Source organism: Mixophyes fleayi, chromosome 3 (genome assembly GCF_038048845.1).
Source record: "Mixophyes fleayi isolate aMixFle1 chromosome 3, aMixFle1.hap1, whole genome shotgun sequence".
Taxonomy (NCBI): Eukaryota; Metazoa; Chordata; class Amphibia; order Anura; family Limnodynastidae; genus Mixophyes; species Mixophyes fleayi.
The window spans coordinates 132,937,933-132,957,423 of NC_134404.1; the positions used below are offsets into that span (position 1 = coordinate 132,937,933).

Consider the following 19,491-nt stretch of genomic DNA (forward strand, 5'->3'; position numbering starts at 1 on the left):
TGGTATAATTAGTATCGAAAAGCTAGTGTGTGGCATAGATAGGGAAGGATTTAATCATTTTAAACAGACCAGGTGGTTGTGATTTGGTTAACCCTGTGTCACACCGGCATCACGTAGACTCAGGTGAGTGCTGTTCGTGACAACTACATAGAAGAAAATAGGGGAAGTTGTGAAACTGTGTGTTGGAAGTTGCCTTCTCTTGTAGACAGTGTGCTCATGGCTGTATCCTGAATCACTGTAGGCAAGAAAATCTCCAATCTCATAGAAATTTTTAAATTTTGTTCACTACCTGGAAAGGTTGCGAGGATGATGGAAATGACAGTGGGCGTAACATAACAATCCTCATGCATCAGGAAATCTATATATGTGTAATGGTGTATGGGTAATATTATATTAAATAATGAATAATAAATAAATATTAAATGATTAAATAATAAATAAATCAGATGAAAATAATTACATGGTCCGTGGCTGATAGAGACAACAACCATAAAATCAAAAGACAGGGCAGCACGAAGGCTTAGTGGTTAGCACTTCTGCCTCACAGCGCTGGGGTTCAATTCCTGACCATAGTCTTATCTGTGAGGAGTTTGCATGTTCTTCCCGTGTTTGCGTGGGTTTCCTCTGGGTGCTCTGGTTTCCTCCCACACTCCACAAACATACTAGTAGGTTAATTGGCTACTAAGAAAAATTTACCATTATGTGTGTGTGTGTGTGTGGTATAGAATTTATTCTGTAAGCTCTAATGGGACAGGGACTAATGTGAATTATATAATAGGGTCTATTTATGATGCAACCCTTTAAAAAATTAACTAATTAATTGACTAAAATTCAGCAAAAGTGAAAGAAAAAAAAGGCTTTTTCGCCACTTTGTCAAATAAATCAAGCACAGCCTACCAGGGATTAAACTGTTTTTTCCATAATTTATTAGCTTTAGAATCACTTATCCAAGAAACTGGTGGAGCACTAAATTAGGTTATTTTAGACAAAAAAAATTGTATTTTTTTATTATGCTTTATTTAACAAAGGTTTAACACCAGAGAAATCAGAGAGTCATCTGGCCTTAAGCAACCTTCAGCTGCTTAGCACTATCCGCATAGACCTCTAGGGGGAACGGTGATCTGAATTAATTCATCAAGCAGTGGATAGTTTAAAGAAAGCATCTCAGGATGGCGTTACTTATGGTCCCGCTGGAGAGGATTCTCTTTGCAGGCTGCATTCTCCTCCCCTTCTTATGCCAGAGTTGACTTTACTGTGCATACGCGACGAAAAATAAGTGCGTGCGCAGTAAGTCAACTCAGTTTCTTCAATGTAGCCAGTCCCTTTCGCAACTAAATAAAGTTTAATTGCAGAGAGGGTTTTTCACAGAGGATTGCACTGCAAATAAGTGTTCTTGAACAGCAGCAGTACATCTTTCTGCATCATTGTGATCAGCAGAAATCTATTTAGGGGGTTTATTTATTATTGCTAGCAAGTGGTCAGTACCGTCAATGATAAATAGACCCCATTGTCCTTTGTACAACTCTTGTAATATAGTGGTGTTATATACATATACGATAATAAACAGACAGATATTTTCAGAAGTAATGAAAAAATACTCAGATTCAAGTACTTTAGACTATTTATTCTTTACAGTGTGGGAAAAAACATGTGAAACACTTGCCACCCATGTTTGCAGACTGTGTTATTTATGAATCAATAAAGGATTTTTTTGTAAATACAGTAGCAAATCTTCAAGACGAAACACATAATTTCCTAATGAGACACTGCATGCAGGCAAACATATAAAAGACACAAGAATGTATGATGTTCTTCACTTTGTCCCCTGCTCTAAGTTTTTTCTCCAGCTGGCACTAAGCATATCTTCAACTGGACCAGGTTGGCGAGCTACAGCAATCTCTATAGCAATCTCTTGTGTTCTTCCCTGTAATCAAAGGAGTCACCAGCAAATGGATAGGGTGGAGGTAGGTTATAAGCCCCTCCTAGGAATATCCAAAGGGTTCCAATGATCATAACGGGCGTCACAATAAAGAGGCACAATCGGTCAACCGTCCGAGCAACGCGGTACCAGTTATCTTTCTCCTACAGAGACAGTGATAAGGAAGAATAAGAAACTGAGGAGGACAGAACTTTAGTTATTAAGCACTGCACTTAAAAGCAATATACTGTTACCCTTATGGCAGGTAGTCAGACAACATATAGTATAGCCTCAATCACAATAATTAATGTACATCATTTAAAACATAGAATATGGTGAGGTTCTCCATTAATGACCAATATACAGGCCTCCTCCATGTATTTAACAGCATCACTCAGGATACAAATCTGTGGAGGAACTACTGTGGTTGCAGCCGCTATTAGGGTCAAAGGTGGGGGGGGGTGGTTTTTCCGATGCCCCCCCATCCTAGGCCCTCTCAGAGACCCCAACCCTTCATCATTCCCTGAGCCTACGTTTAATCTCTAAGGTCACATTAAAGCTTTTATCATAGAATGATCTTGTTTTCCAAAGACAGTTGCAATGATATGTAACAATGATATACTGAGTGTCGTTTATGATCCAGAAATCTTCATCCCATATTTGTGATGCAAATTATCTTCATTACACTTTTTTAATTAATAGTGTCTATGCATTTGTTTTGTGTGACCACTTTCTCTTTTTTTTTAGAGATGCTCACTGACCCCCGTGTTTTGGTTTTGGATCTGGATTACCGTCGGTTTTGTTTTGCTATTTTTGAAAAAAATACAATTTTTTTTGTCTAAAATAACCTAATTTAGTGCTCCACCAGTTTCTTGGATAAGTGATTCTAAAGCTAATAAATTATGAAAAAAACTGTTTAATCCCTGGTAGGCTGTGCTTGATTCTAACACTTGCCTGCCAATTATACAGACTAACCTGGTTGTCTTCCTCCTCCATCTTTGACTATTGGCAATGTAGCCAGCGCCTTTTGGTGTATATTACACCCTCCACTTGTAGTTAAATAGGAAAAAATCAGCCTGCATTGACTGTACGTTAAATAGAAATGGTCAAAGGCAGTTTGGTGTCAGTCTCTTTAGGACCCCCCCCTCCACTTGTAGTTAAAAAAAAAAAAAACAGCCTGCATAGACTGAACAATATTAAAAATAAATGGACCAAGGTAGTTTGGTGGCTGTCTGTGACCCCCCCCCTCCACTTGTAGTTAAATAGAAAAAAAGCAGCCTGCGTAGACTGAACAATATAACAAATAAATGGACCAAGGTAGTTTGGTGGCTGTCTATGACCCCCCTCCCCCTCCACTTGTAGTTAAATAGAAAAAAAGCCGCCTGCATAGACTGAACAATATAACGAATAAATGGACCAAGGTAGTTTGGTGGCTGTCTATGCCCCCCCCCCTCCACTTGTAGTTAAATAGAAAAAAAAACAGCCTGCATAGACTGTAGAATTAGAATATTAAAAGAAATGGGCAGTTTGGTATCTGTCTGCAGCAGACCCCCTCTCCACTAGGAGTAAAATAGAAAACTATTCAGCCGTAATGGACTGTAGAATATAAATAGAAATTGACATCATCCTCATTAGCGCGCTACACAAATCTTCCCCTCACCCTCTTCTAATTCCAAAGTGGCATCCTCAATTGGTGTATCACCGGCTACACTCGGCCTGTTAAGGCACATCAGCAGAACTGCTGAAAGGAACCTTCTTTATAGGTACACTGTCACTAACAGAATGGTCACGATTAGACATACCACTGGTGGATGGATTCTCCCCAGGGATTGGTGTAATTTCTGATTCAGAGCATACATTATCCTCTAATGCCTTACTGTTTTCTTGCAGCTTGCCTTTTCTCGCGTAACAGTAGTTGTGCACCACTTTTAGACTCCAAATTACTTGGTCTTGCTTGGTCACCATACAAAAAGGCTCAGTAACATTTTTTGATCTGCCACTAATAGAGAAAGGCGAAGGCCTCATTCTTTCTTTGCCACTGCGTGTGTAGAATGGCATGTTGGCAATTTTTTTTTTATCGGCAGTAAACTTTATCTCAGTTACACTTCTTTTTCGCTTCAACACAGTAATTTTTTTTTTGTGTGTGTGTTTTATCCCTGCTTTAAAAATACTATGTACTTTTACATAGGCTTTACTAGATGACGTATTGGGAACACTACCATCAGGACTGGTGCCAGCACCTGCTTGCTGATTCTGCTCATATGTGGACTGGTTTGAATCCATTTTAATGAGCCAAAAGCACTTGTAGTGCAAAAAATTGTAGAAATACTGCTGATAAATATCACTTTTGACAGCCAGAAAAATTAATGTTTCACACTGGGGAATATGGGACACCCCAAAGCACTTGTAGTGCAAAAAATTGTATAGATACTGCTGCTAAATATGACTTTTGACAGCCAGAACAATTATTGTTTCACACTGGGGAATATGGGACACCCCAAAGCACTTGTAGTGCCAAAAATTGTAAAAAATACTGCTGCTAAATATGACTTTTGACAGCCAGAAAAAATATTGTTTCACACTGGGGAATATGGGACACCCGAAAGCACTTGTAGAGCAAAATATTGAAAAAAAAAAAAGCCTTCTCTATCCTCCTCTCTTCCTGCTCTAACAATTGCTAATAGAATTGGAATTAATAATAGAATTGAATAGATTAGAATTGAAATAATAATACAAAGAATAAGGTGTACAATTATTGCTCTGTCCCTGCTCTAATATAGCCTGTGACCTAACCCTGCTCTCTCTTTCTGTCAAATAGCGATGGATTGCTGTGTAGGCGGGTATTTATGCATTTCAAATATTGCGAGAACCAAGCTCCGAGATCCGACTACGTCATGATGACGTTTTGCCTCGATTTCGATTCCGAATGGGCGGGAGAGTACCGAGCCTGCTCGGCTCTGTACTCAAATAGGCGAAGTTCCGTTGGGTTCGGATCTCGGGGAACCGAGCCCGCCCATCTCGAGTTTTTGTCTGCCATATAAACAGACATGGGAAAAGGTAAAAACGTAATTTCAAAATCCTGGCTACAACCACTTTTGGAACACCCACATAATTCAGAGCAAAAAACGGTATGCAGCGCTCAAATCTAACTGTCTCCAATATAGGCTAATAAAAATAATGAGTGGCAGATCACAAGTGGTCAAGTATATAAAATCAACATGTTTATTGTGTATATTAAAAATCATGCATGTAAATACCTATATGCTTACAAAGGTATATTGTGAGGAAAAATTGCAAAAACTACATCACAGTGCACTATGACGTATATGAACCACACGCTACTGATGAAAGAAAAATATAACAGCTGTATATTATGTAGCCAATTGTGTGGTCAAAGATGTTAATTAAAAGACATGAGCAATGCTCTACGATTTCCCCACAAAAAGATATATAGTGCTGATAGTTGCCGTTATCATCAATCCACACGTAGTGGTAAGTTTCTTCCTATGAATGATAATGTCTATATGGCCATATATATAACTCCGTATTGGGCAGAGATGAACTAGAGCCTCAGTTCAAACAAGTTTTATAGTATAAGTTCCACATATAAATGTATATTCCGCTTCATGCTCCATAGATGGAAAAGACACATATGTGAGTAGAATATACTGTAGTACTCATTGTCTCTGATGGTAGATATAATGCGTTTTTCCACATACCCGTATAGATTACACCTTTGCAGACTCGTCTCTTTGATGTTACTGTGTGTCCAATGGTTGTAAATAGTGATCACACACCTTCGTAGTACGGACTGGAATCATAGGTGAATAAAGATGAAACCTATTTAGGCTTTAGCGGGATGCTGACAAAAGTGCCTTAAAGCGTTACATCGAATGGATAATGCTTGTATGATCCGCGGATAACAGTGATATCTGTGACCGCCTCACACGCGGCTCTCTGATGAGAATGCTCCACGGAGAAAAGAGGATGGTAAAAGCAATTGTTTGTCCGCTTTCAGATGAATCCAATAGTACAACTCCTGGGTGGGTTGAACCAAGTGCAACGGCAATTACAGCATATAGCCAAGTGAAAATAAAAATAGCACAATAGGTAAAAAAAGTATACAGAGACCAACTAAATTGTTGACTCTATGCCCCTAACGGGTTTCATTACAGAACGTAACTTCTTTAGAGGGAATGACCACATAATTCATTTTCTTTTTTTCCTACAAAAACACTGGTCTTTGTAGCGTCATAAATGTCTAAAATATCTTGTGACATGGACTGCTTTCAGGTGTCACATTTGTGCCACGTTTTAATTGTATTGCTTTTGACATCCTAATCTATGTGTATACCCATAAAACCATGTGGAAATGTGGAAAAATAGGAGCATGTCCCAATAGAAGACATGGTAGTGGTTCCTTAGTGAAAGGCTAAGCAAAGAAAAATATAATAAATAAGAAAAAAAAACATGCTTACCTCATTATACTTATTCTTTTCTGTCATGTGCTTGACAATGAAGTTAGCCCCGTCTATGGCTGGCTTTATTTCACCATACAGCTGGACCTGTGAGTTGTTTGTGCTCAATGGATTCACTCCTGCAAGGGAAAAGAACAGCAAAAGGTAAGGAAGAGGGAATAATAGGGAAAGGAACGTGAAAGAGAAACTGGAAAATTCAAAGGACAAAAATAATAAATGATCCATTTATAGAGTGGAGTGAGGGCCTTGCTGTACATTCCAATGAACTCGAAGAGATATTATTGTGGTTTATTACAAAATACTAGTACTAAGTCTTTATTCATTTTTAAAACACTGGGAGTGAGGAAGTTGCTTTGTATCATAATGGAAATCTAAACTATACAGTGTTCAGGGCCATTGTAGTTTTAGTCGGTGGTAATTGTATTACCGATGACCACAATTCCAACACTTAGCCTGCGGGGTCCAGACATTGCCGCTTTAAATAAACATTAATCTAAGTCGTGCACATGTCACACTCAAGTGCCGGAGAGCCGTCCATTCGGAATCACTGCCTGTCAGCCTGCGGTGCCATCGGACATCTGCATCTTTGGCTTTCAGGAAAGTCTGCTTGTATTTACTTCATTTTATTGTGCAATCCGTTTTGTTTTGTATGGATGAAGGATGTCAGATTTGTGGTCATCGATAATTCGTACTCAACCCTTTTAGTCTGCCTCTGTGAATGAATGAATGAATGAATTAAGGAATGATGGAAGGAATGAAACAACAACAACTTTTAATTTTTTAAAGGGGTTGCATCAGAAACAAATAAAATATATTATTGTAATGTATGGGCTAAATGACTGTATTAATGTTCCTTTTTATTATTTTTAAATCTTTTGTGTATAATTTACATAACTTACTATATTTCTACTCCCTTTTTTAGGAATCCCTGTTAGCTTCTTCCTCCAAGTCCTTCTTGTCAGTGACCTTGCATGGTGACACTCCACAGAACCACCTATATGTCATAGAAGGCACTAGGTTTTGTATGGCTCTTGAAAATATTTAAAAGGGCCCCGCAATGGTACTCATTACAGTTACTAAGCATTTGGATTGTTTGAGGGGAACGAACTGTATGACAAAAGCATGACTGAAAGCTGTGACATAGACTTACCTCAATAGCAGCTTTTACAGAATGTCTGTATGCTAATGATTTTACTGATAGGTAGAGCATGAAAGAGAGAGTAAGGCTGGGTACACACTACAGGGTTTTCAGCTGATTATTGGGCCAATCACACGTAGTTTGTACACTCCAACGATGGACGATTACCGTTTCATTTCATTTTTAAACTGGACTAAAAATTTCGCTCAACAATGGAACAATGTCGTTCCAATTCTGCAGTGTTTATGTACTCCTGACCGGCAGTGTCTATAGATCTCTATTGAGTGTGCAGAGTCACGATCTTTTCGGCCGATGGTTATGGCAGATGAAGAGCCCAGGTCTGAAGGTAAATGGTGTAAAACATGTATAGTGTGTACACATGAATCAGCATGCTGATGGGGACTTTTTATTTTCATTTGTTGGTAAAATCGCTAACTTTATCGCATTGTGAGCAATTTTCTGTAGTGTGTACCCAACCAAGACCTGTGTATGCATGGGTATATCATACCTTGCAACATTTAAAATTGAAAAATAGGGACAAAATAAGCCACACCCTTAATCAGCCAATCCACCCACACAGAGCCCCCATTCATGAAATCATGCCATATATTTGCCCCCGTATTTGCTCATATCCACATCCACTTTCTAATAAGTTCTACCCTTTTTGGGGTCTGCAAATTGGCACAGTCCAGCCAAAATCAGGACTCTTGAGAGATATTATATAGAGAAGGTAAGTAGAGCTGCTGCTGCTTTGGTACATAGATCTATAACATTACTTTTGTGCCTGACAGATAATTCCTTATCATGTCTATGTAAGAAAATATACCAGATGTGTTACAGTGATCACCATTTCATTCTGATCAGTGCACCATCTGTGTAGAGTGGTGATATGTTCTTCCCTATTTCCTCCTGGTGCTCTGGTTTTCTCCCACAATCCAAAACAGCAACTGAGGTGAATGATTGAAATTTTCTCTGCAAAGTGCTACATAATAGGTGGTGCCATATAAACAATAACGTATAATAATTAGAGATGGACGGGCTCGGTTCCCCGAGATCCGAATTCATCCGAATTTAGCTTATCTGAGTACCAAGCCCAGCACGCTCAGTACTCTCTTGCCCGTTCGGATTCGAAATCGAGGCAAAACGTCATCGTGACGTATACGTATTTCTGAGCTTGGATCTCGCGAGATTTGAAAAGCATAAATACCAGCCTCCACAGCAATCCATCGCCATTTGACAGAGGGAGAGAGCAGGGTTAGGTCAAACAGGCTATATCAGTGCAGGGACAGAGCAGTAATTGGACACATGATTGTTTCTATTCAATACAATTCTAATCTTAATACCAATTGTTACAGCAATAAGAGGAGGATAGAGGAGGGTTTTTTTTTTTCAATTTCTGGCACTCCAAGTGCTTTTGGGGTGTCCCTTATTCCCCATTCTTTTGCATAATTTTTTTCTGGCTATCAAAAGTCATATTTGTCAGCAGTATAAAAAAACATATTTAGCACTCCAAGTGCTTTTGGGGTGTTCCCCATTCTTTTGCATTAATTTTTCTGGCTGTCAAAAGTTATATTTGTCAGCAGTATCTAAAAAAATTTGTAGCACTACAAGTGCTTTGGCTTCATTATAATGGATTCAAAGCAGTCCACATATGAGCAGAATCAGCAACCAGGTTCTGTCACCAGTACCCCAGTACATCATCTGGGAAAGGCGATGTCAAACACATCCCCAAAAATTTTTACCGAGTTGAAGCGAAAAAGAAGTGTAACTGAGATAAAGTTTACTGCCGATAAAAAAAATTGCCAACATGCCATTCTACACACGCAGTGGCAAAGAGAGAATAAGGCCTTCGCCTTTCTCTATTAGTGGCAGATCCAAAAATGTTACCGAGCCTTCTTCTTGTACGATCACTCGTGACCAAGCAAGACCAAGTAATTTGGAGTCTAAAAGTGGTGCACAACTACTGTTACGCGTCAAAGCCGAGCTGCAAGATAACAATAAGGCATTAGAGGATAATGTATGCTCTGAATCAGAAATTACACCAATCCCTGTGGAGAGTCCATCCACTAGTGATATGTCTAATCGTGAGCATTCTGTTAGTGACAGTGTACCCATAAAGAAGGTTCCTTTCAGCAGTTCTGCTGATGTGCCTTAACAGCCTGAGTGTAGCCGGTGATACACCAATTGAGGATGCCACTATAGATAGCCACCAAACTACCTTGGACAATTTATTTTTACATTCTAATTCTACAGTCTATGCAGGCTGCTTTTTATCTATTCAACTACAAGTGGAGGGCCGGGGGGCATAGATAGCCACCAAACTACCTTGGTCCATTTATTTTTATATTCTAATTCTACAGTCTATGCAGGCTGATTTTTTTTCTATTTAACTACAAGTGGAGGGTGTAATATACACCCAAAGACAATGGCTACATTGCCAATAATCAAAGATGGAGGGGGAAGACAACCAGGTTTGTCTGTATAATTTGCAGGCAAGTGTTAGAATTAAGGACGGCCTACCAGGTATTAAACTGTTTTTTCATCATTTATTAGCTTTAGAATTACCTCACTTATCCATGAAACTGGTGGAGCACTAAATTAGGTTATTTTAGACCAAAAAAATTGTATTTTTTTAAAAATAGCAAAACAAAACCAAACAAAACCAAAACCAAAACCAAAACACGCAAGGGCGGTTTGGCAAAACCAAAACACGACGGTAATCCAGATCCGAAACCAAAACCAAAACACGGGGGTCAGTGAGCATCTCTAATAATAATATAAAATAATATTATGAAAATATTTGTATTACATATATTAGTGTCTCTATGCAATATGGACCACCTAATAGTCTAAAATAATATTCACAAAAGTAAAAAGAATGTGTCCTAGCATCACTCTAGTTATGTTTTATAACTGTTTTAGAAGAAAAATGTAAAATCATACCTTCACAACATATATTGTATACTACTCTACTGCCATTTTGTCCATTAATTTCCCAATCGACTTAGGTTGAATTAAAAAAATAATGTTAAATAGCAACATCCATTTTTTTTAGCCTATGTTAATTCTATTGGACAATAAATTGTAATACATTCAGGCTCGGTTATCATATATGTATTTGCCCCTACGTTTTTTTTATCAACGTAAAATATGCATTTTGCACAAAAATGTTTATGCATATGTCCAACTGAAGAGACGGAATGGGGGAGGGAAGGAGCTGACAGACGTATGCCAGGTACACATAATTGCCATTTTGTTAGACCTGGACATAAAAATATAAAATATAAAATAATATGGCAGTCATCCGATTGTACTGAGGCAGGAAATTATTTTTAAGGAGAAAATAATGTTTGTATTTAGTTCAATTTCACTTAATTTAAATGAAATTCATTTGTGTTTATATTTAATTCTTTTTTACATTGTAAATGTAGCTTTTGCATTGATTAATGACACTGTCCAGGCACCTCTCTGTTGTACATTATTATATTGTGTAGAAATTGCGCTACTTGCGCATTTACTACTAACACTTTGCTTTATGTAGACTACACTTTGTTTCTAATGTAAACATGGTGTGTGTACTAGTAATGTACAGCTGGACGCATCTTCATCAGACTAGGCATATACACGTAAATGCACTTTATCATGTGTGCGTCTTTTCCTGCTAATGTTTCTGGCCCAAAAGCGTCCAGCTCTACATCAGGCCCAGTGTGTTTATCTCTGGTAAATCGCACATCACTTCCGGGGCTGGAGGTTTCCAAAGGTAGAGTTCACTGTTTTGCTTATGCCCCTGTCTAGTAAAGACCAGATGCCTTTGGGCCACCAGTTGAGCATCTGAGAGCTCTTGTCTCATCCATCTAAAGCTGGTTAGAGGTGCAGAGAGGACTTGTGGGGAACAAGGGGAGGAATCAGCTAATCAAAAATACTGTTTCTCGAATGTGTACATATGGAAGAAAGAGAGAAGATGGAGGAGGGAGAGAAGAGAGAGGAGATAGAGGAGAGAGACAGAGAACGAAAGAGAGAATGAAAGAGAGAGAGAGAGAATGAACGAGAGAGAGAGAGAGAGAGAGAGAGAGAGAGAACACCCAATGTGCCGGGACAGGTTGGATGACAATTCCTATTATTCACTACTAGGTTACCTAGACAAGCTTATGGGCAGCTAAAGAACTGGTGATCAGCACCCTACTAGATTTAAACAACAATAGTGTGGAGCTTGATGGTCAGCATGTGACCACTCTACTACAGACTTAAACTGGAAACATTGAAATTCATTGACAGCTAATGAAATCATATTGCATCCCATATTATTGAAAAAGCTTTGGAGTAGGAGGACTGGGTACAACATTTCAGGATTGGTGCCCTTCATCACTAGGGGAATCCTTTCATTCAAGGTGAGTAGTAAACTAGTCTTGTGCTACCCATTTGAAGAGCAGTGTGAGGGTTAAATAAACAGTAAGGGTACTAGAATGAAAACATGTTCTTATATTAAAAGAATTGTAAGATATGTGTGAATATAAACATAGACAGTTATACAGGAGCTTCACGTTGGTTCACAAGGGAACAGATGTGATTACAGCTACAAAATATACTACCAAGAGACCTTACTATGTAAGAGGTAGGCAATAACCAGATCCCTTTTTCCTTTATATATCTGTTTTTTAATGATAATTCTTTGTATTGCGTGAAAGGTAAGTTTATCATGTACTGTGTGTGTCTTTTTATTTCACAATGTAGGCTAATATTTAAGAATGTTTTTTGTAAAGGTATATTACCCATTGTCACCTCATGGGGGAGGAGCTATTTAAACTATATAACTATGTCAGATTGTTCTCTAATGAATCAATTAGTGCTTTTTTTTTTTATAATAAAAAGTACCTTTGTTCATTTAACATTCTAAATGTCTTCACGTGGCTATATTTCCATTACATCAGGTGTATAATGTCATTAATTATAATGTCATGAGAAGACCACATAAATTAGAGATTCTGTTTAATTTAGCTAATAATCCATTTAAACTGTTAACCCTTTGCTAATAACCATTTGCATGGTTTAAAGTGACACCCTCACAACATTACAATCTTACTAGAATGAGTACTGTATAGCTGTTAATGTGTAAAGCTATTTGCTATTGATATGTGCTAAGTTTATTTAATAATATCTGTGTGTCACATTCAGCACTCATGTATCACATGTACAGACAGGTACTCATGTGTCTCTTACTTGCAGGTGTAGCTCGACTAGTCAGACCATGGCGCTCTGATTGCTTCTCAAACATAAGTTCACTTCGAGATTTAACACTGAAATATTCTTCTGCTTTAGCGATGTACCCCACTGAACTGCTGCGGCGCTGAAGCACCCCACTCCATGGTTCAGGATCAGGTTCTGCAGGTTGTGACATATGTAGTATACGGGGAAGTTTGTTCAGAAACAGCTAGTAACAACATGGAAATAATGTTGTTTGTGAGTCAGGATAAAATAAAAGCAATGTACAGATGCATATATAGGGCTTGATTCATTAAAGCACTCATACTGAGCACAATGCACGCTTGTCTTAAAACACATGTAAATCAGGTATACACATGCCGGAATTCAACAAAGAGCGTATGTGAAGATACGTGTGGTGATGGATACAGGTGTAGGTCTGCTCTGCTCTACTAGACACTGCAAGATATGTCCAATACCTATGTGAAATATAAACTTACAAAAGAATGCACAGGGGATAAAAAATATTCAACTAATGTTACCTGCTAATAATATAGGCATTAATAAAACATAAAATAAAAAGAAGTGTTTTTCTCCATGAAATACATTTATTAGTATGTTCTTACTGTCTACTGTACATAAAATATAATTTTACTGTTGCTTCTGATTGCAAACATATGTTATAGCATGCATACTGTGCTGTCATCACTAGTATTGGGCACTAAGACTAGACCTGTCGCTGGAGCAGGAGTTACAGCTGAAAAACAAGTACTTGAGAGATGCCAAAAGCTTGAAACGGATGCTGTTGCCTGCACTCTAGATTGGCACACCCCTACTGTACATTGACTATGGACAAATGCCCTTGCCTGCCCCTGAAACCATAGGCTGTAGTAAGTGTCCCTTGCGTTTGAAGATAAATTGAACGTGGCTGCGTTCTGTGGTGTATGGTCCGGTTCTGGACATAAACAGAGTGATTTTGCGTATTGTACGCACAAAAACGCCATTTACGTCCCTTGATGAATCAGGCCCATAATGTTCACTAAGATAATAGCATATAGTCAATCTCAGTCAAAATCCTGGTTCCCTGGACGTACCTCTTTCAAACGATCTGACATGATGTGTGTGCTGGGAGTCCTGAAGTGCATGTTCAACACGACAACACAGCTCACAACCACTATCGTCACCAGCACCATGATAAACATCAGGTATCTGAGGAAGAGCAAGGAAAATACTCAGTTCCACTAAAGTTATCCTCATTTAACTATGCTATAGAATGTATGTTAGTAATATTACACTATATTCTCTTATTCCAGTAGTACATACAGTACAATACTATTCCATCACTAAATTCATTTTTAATATCAGTACAGAAGTCGCAATAGTGGAAATCTGATGCAAAATGACAGCTGACTTTGCCTTATATTGGAGTATTATGTCTTATTTTTGACATTGCAATGATTGTGAGTGGAATCAGTATATTCCATAATATAACTTTAATTACACACTCGGTCACAGACTAGTGTGTCTAGATTTAAATCACCATAGTTACTTTTAAAGGATATGATCATTGTGAATTTAGAGTCACAAGTGAATTCGGCAAAAAATTCATAATTTTGCCCAGTAATTTTTGAAAAGTGGCTAAATAATGTCACTAATGTCCTGTAAATGACTATTACTATGACATCCAATAAATATTTTTATGTTGTCTTTACAATACACAACTGTAACTAATAAACTCATTATCACACCAGCTGACACTATATTGACTTCTATGTATTTTTAATTATTGGATTGATTATCTGATTCATGTTATTTCATAACTTTATATAAAGGTACAAATCATCCCCCCAAAAAGCAACCAATTAGAAATGTGCTTTCATTGTCAAATGGTACTCCTACATGAAAATATTTATGTTGTTGGTAATTGGTGATGGCATCAATTGTTTTTAATGTCACCACACACTGGAAATATCTTTTTCACAATGCAATTGCAAGTTAATAGGTTCACATCTGAAATGTCATAGGTACCTCATACAAATATTTTGATTGTACAGATCTACAGACTGTACTGAAGATTTGTATATAATTGTGACTACAGCATAAACACTACATAATATTAAGAAACATTTTCCAATTTATCTGATTGCAATTCTATGCAATCAATCATTTATTTCTGATAGAACATGACTGCATGACTCCCAAAGCAGCAAAGATTTATGTACAATTCAATCTAAATCTACAGAATTGTACTATCGTATTGTAATTTATTTACCATTTCAAAATAGAAAAAGCTAGAAGAAGTACAGACATGCACTAAAATACCAATTAGTGAAATAATGTAGTTATTTAATCAATCTCAAATAACATTAATGAATGAATCAATTCAAAACAAAAGCTCTTTAGTTTGGAAACATTTATACTCTATTGGTATACCCCCTTCCCACAGCTACACAGTCCGTTAAAACAAACCATCAATGTCATATCCAGTGATATTTTTTATATGGGAACTTTTTAGTATGAATTAATATCATCACTCCTACACATTCATATTCATGTACATGTAAATGTCTCTAACTGGCAATCGATTTTTTTTTATGTTTTACATTGCCTCGATGTGACATTGACATTTTTTCCTTTTGTGTAGTTGATTTTTTTTTTTTTCACGGATTACGATTTATAGCTTTTACATTTTTTATTTTAAATCCTTTTGTGTTTATTAACTTTATTAATTATGTTATTTGGTCTTTTGGGTGCATGCTATCTTTTTAGTGTAGATTTTCAGCAACCAACAATGTTTCTAAATAACCCTCAGTGACGCAGTGAGCTGCACTTTAATACTACCGAGTTCTAGGCAACACTTCACAAGACTGACTTACTTGCTGATGAGTGGGATAGCAAAGGAGGTCTCTGGAAGGCGTTGTGAGATCAGAAGCAAGAAGACAGACTGAGCTAGTAGGACAGAAATGGCCAAGGTCATCTTCTCCCCACCTGCAGAACATATGGTGTTATGCATTGACTACTCTTATGTTTTATGAGGTACACCGAGCAAAGACATGGCAACTTAAACCTACAAGCAAACAGATCACAATTTATAATACACAATAATTAGGGCAGCATGTCCTGATAAGAAGGTATTCTAAACACTGTTCTGAATAGAAGTGAACCAACCATTGTCAGGTGGTCTGTAGCCCTTACATATACATATTTACATGCATACCACGTGAAGTTGCTTGTGTGACTTTGATGGCACAGACTTTATTTACATTTATATGGACTTGTATATGTATTGGTTATATAGCAAATCAATTTTAAAATAACTGATTGAATACAATATATTCAATAATCAGTGGAAATGTAATTAAATAAATCAGTAATAAGCTGAGTTTAGTAGTGTGCGGCATGTGAAGATTTAGAGCAGTTGTGGGTAAAAGGTGGCCAAGTAGTCACCTGTCACCCTCATGAACAGAGCAATTTACCCCTTTTTGCATTCTCTTCCTAATGATTGTGATGTAACAAAGTACAAAGCATTAGCACAGGTATGTAGCAGGTCTGGTCACCAACATGACTACTTAGGTGTAGGGAACCCAACTGTGGGGGGCTGGATGAGCACTTCAGAATGCTGCTTTGATCCCATAGTGGAATCTGATGCTTCTCTGCAAAGATAATGCATGGTCTCCTTGTGGGAACAAAGGCTGCTTGTGTGATCCTTGAAAAATATCGTGTTGACCATTACTAGTAGACAGTTTTATCAGACCAGGCCTAAATGTGCCCTGTCTGGAAAGAGTGTCAAGAATGCAGAGGTGAGCGGACTGAGGTAGAGGGAGAGGTTACGATATGACACACAGAGGAAGCGAAGAGGAGTTTCTTCTGAATACCCGGCAAATTAAGAAAACCAAGGGCTAGAAGAGACTGAAAATAGAAAGAATGATATGTTAATCCACTAGGTATGTGCCGGTATTACAGCCATGTTGAGTAAACAGCTATATCTGCAGAGGAGAAAGAGCTGTTGTGAATGTATAGTCAGTATTAGACTACAGGATGGGTAATGACCAAGATGCATGACAAGGATACACAGGGAAAGATAATGGGGATAATGTAAAGTTCAAATAAGCGGTAACTCATAGCAAGCAATCAGAGGTTTGTTTTTACTGTTTTACCTGTACTAATACAGAGACAATTGATGATTACTTGCTATAGACTACAGCACATTTGCTCTTTAATTGTTAATAAATTCCCACTGACTTTAGTAATTACATTTCTGATGGAGAAGCTGCCAGCACTAGCACTTCTCTTATTAATGCTAATGTCATGTTACACTTCAATTCTTACTAATCAACTAATGTGATTGTGACACATTATCTAGTAGTGCAAAAAAATGGTTCCATTTAATTCTGGCACAGACATTCCCTTTCCCCATGGATCCCCCTGTACTGGTCATCTGCTGGTTTGTGCTATGCCGGGCTCCTAGATGTAGTTAGGGTGGCACTCACTGTCAGCTGGCAGATAGAAGACGAGGTTTGCCATCAGTGCTATAAGAACACAAGGAGCCAAGATGTTTATAATGTAGAATAGGGGTTTCCTTTTAATAATGAGGTAGAATGTGATGTCCTGGTACTTAGTGCTGTCTGGAGACACACTCCTGTCAATATTCTTTTTAGCTGGAATGTGAACAATCTCCCACTCTCCATTATCTGTAAAACAAAGCAAAAAAACATCAAACTTTCAGAGCCTACACCAAGATCTCAAGCACCAACTTTACTAGATCATGTCTTACAGGTCCATTCATAAGAAAGGTGCAGACTACTTAATCATTCTACATAATGAGATAATTTTTTGTTTTGTGATCTCCTAATGTGAGGAAAGAGTAACTGGTACGTTAATTAACAATCATTTATTTATGTCATGGGTACAAAATTGGAGTTTCCCAATTGCAATACTCTTGATTTTTTCCCTGATTCCACCACTTAAAACCCTAGCCCTGTTTTCCATTAGTAAATAAAATAAAATATTATATTAAAAAGGATAGTATTTGTAAATCAAAGTTAGATTACAGTGTATAGTGTCATGTGATGCGGCCGCGGGGGAAAGAATTGTATGTTGCAGCCGGGGGGCGGCCGGTCGGCCTACCCCCCGGCCCTAATGGCGGCCTGACCGAGCGGCCCGGGGGGCCGATGCCCCGCTGCCCCCCGGGCCAGCCCGCCACTGCTTAAGCCATATTCATACATTTAAGCAGGACATCCAATGCATCAAATTATTGGTTTATTTTTCACTTCATCAGCAATTTTGTTTAAAAATGTAAAAATTGACTTTTAGTGACCTAACAGGAACTGGTTATACATAGCAAGAAGCCTTTGCCTGTTCTGTAATATGATATAATATGGCTTGGTGGTCACAGTACCTGTGAAAGCTGCCCTTTCAATGACAATCCATTCTACGGGGTATTGTCTTTTAGTTACATTGTCCTCCTCTTCCTTCAGACGCAAGTTGATCTCTTTAGCATTATACGTCAAGGAGCTGTAACCACACAAAACAGTGTGACTAAATGTGTATGTCATCAATACATAGAAACAATATAAAGGATATAGAGCTTATCCAAACAAGGCCATTTAAACACATATGTACATTATCATAGGTGAAGCATTATTGTAAAATATATTGCTCACTCTCATCCTTACTATATTATACTGCTGCTCTTTTAAAAAGTAAAGAGGCATTTACAGATAAATAAAGCCATACCCTACTATTTTAAAGCTGTAAAACTGGTCAAAACTATTGTAAACCAGAGCATAGCAAATCAGTTATGTTTGCTGTGACATGTATGAATCCTCCAATATGCAGCCTGTACAAAGTAATTATGTCCCTTGCTAGCCAATCATGTAAGCTGTGCTGTAAAGTGTGACACCACCCCTCTAAGTAATGGCTGCTTCTCAGGGAGCATGATAGGCAGAATTAGGAATTAACACCTCTGTTATTTCATATATAACTGAACTCACTGGGCTTTCATTTATGTCCATGTCATAAAGAATGACACTCTAACCTCAAAATATTATGTCTTAAATAGTATTTCACAAAGATCGATGTGTGTAAAAACCTTATCTGCTTTATGTCTAGAGAATAAGCATAATGGGACAATCTTTATATTTATTTTTACATTACTTCCTGTGTACCCATCACAGTTTCATACCAGCATCTACCTGCAGAAGACTAGCAACACGTGGCCAAATGTGAACATTACATTTGTTTCAACCACATACTGATAATTTGGAAACACTCTTTCCATGTCACACAAGAGCCTCCAGAACTTCAGGTGGCACCAAGGTTTTTGAATGTTTCTTCTTTGATCAAGAATAACTTAAAATAATCTTGCTGTGTTTGTCAACCCATGCTATACAGTTGCAAATTGTCTGGCAAACCATACAATAGTAATAGTATGAAACACATTGTGAAGGGAGTGATTGTTTCAACATATTTTTCGTTATTTGTTGAAAATGCTGATAATGTTTGCAATTTAGTCTAGAACGGTTCCTTTGGTTTCTAAAGTGCATATCTTCTTTAAGCATTTTGCTTTACCCACAGTTCATCATTCTGCAAGTAATTTGCACTTCAGGCTGCTCATCTTCCTGCAATATCCTGCATTCAGCAAGAGCGCTTACCTCAGTAAGAACTTGGCACCATCCAGTATCTATTCTGCAGTACCAGGGGCTTTACCAGTATCACCTGTTCTGTTGTTACGGCTGGTTCTGAGTCTCTAGGACTTA

At 37.8% G+C, this 19,491-nt stretch overlaps 1 protein-coding gene across 2 annotated transcripts in view; it reads right to left on the bottom strand.

Annotated features, from left to right (window-relative positions):
* Positions 1-1,645: 1,645 nt before the first annotated feature.
* The window catches only part of LOC142142782 (acetylcholine receptor subunit delta), a 33,939-nt gene continuing 16,093 nt past the window's right edge, over positions 1,646-19,491 (bottom strand). For both annotated transcript variants that reach the window (XM_075200598.1, XM_075200599.1), the window contains 7 exons: positions 18,132-18,247; positions 17,224-17,424; positions 15,610-15,721; positions 13,828-13,942; positions 12,752-12,962; positions 6,397-6,515; positions 1,646-2,082 (listed from right to left, as the gene is read on the bottom strand). In XM_075200598.1, coding sequence (XP_075056699.1) covers positions 1,900-2,082; positions 6,397-6,515; positions 12,752-12,962; positions 13,828-13,942; positions 15,610-15,721; positions 17,224-17,424; positions 18,132-18,247 — 1,057 coding nt within the window. In that variant the 3' untranslated portion in view covers positions 1,646-1,899. The remainder of the gene's footprint in view (positions 2,083-6,396; positions 6,516-12,751; positions 12,963-13,827; positions 13,943-15,609; positions 15,722-17,223; positions 17,425-18,131; positions 18,248-19,491) is intronic.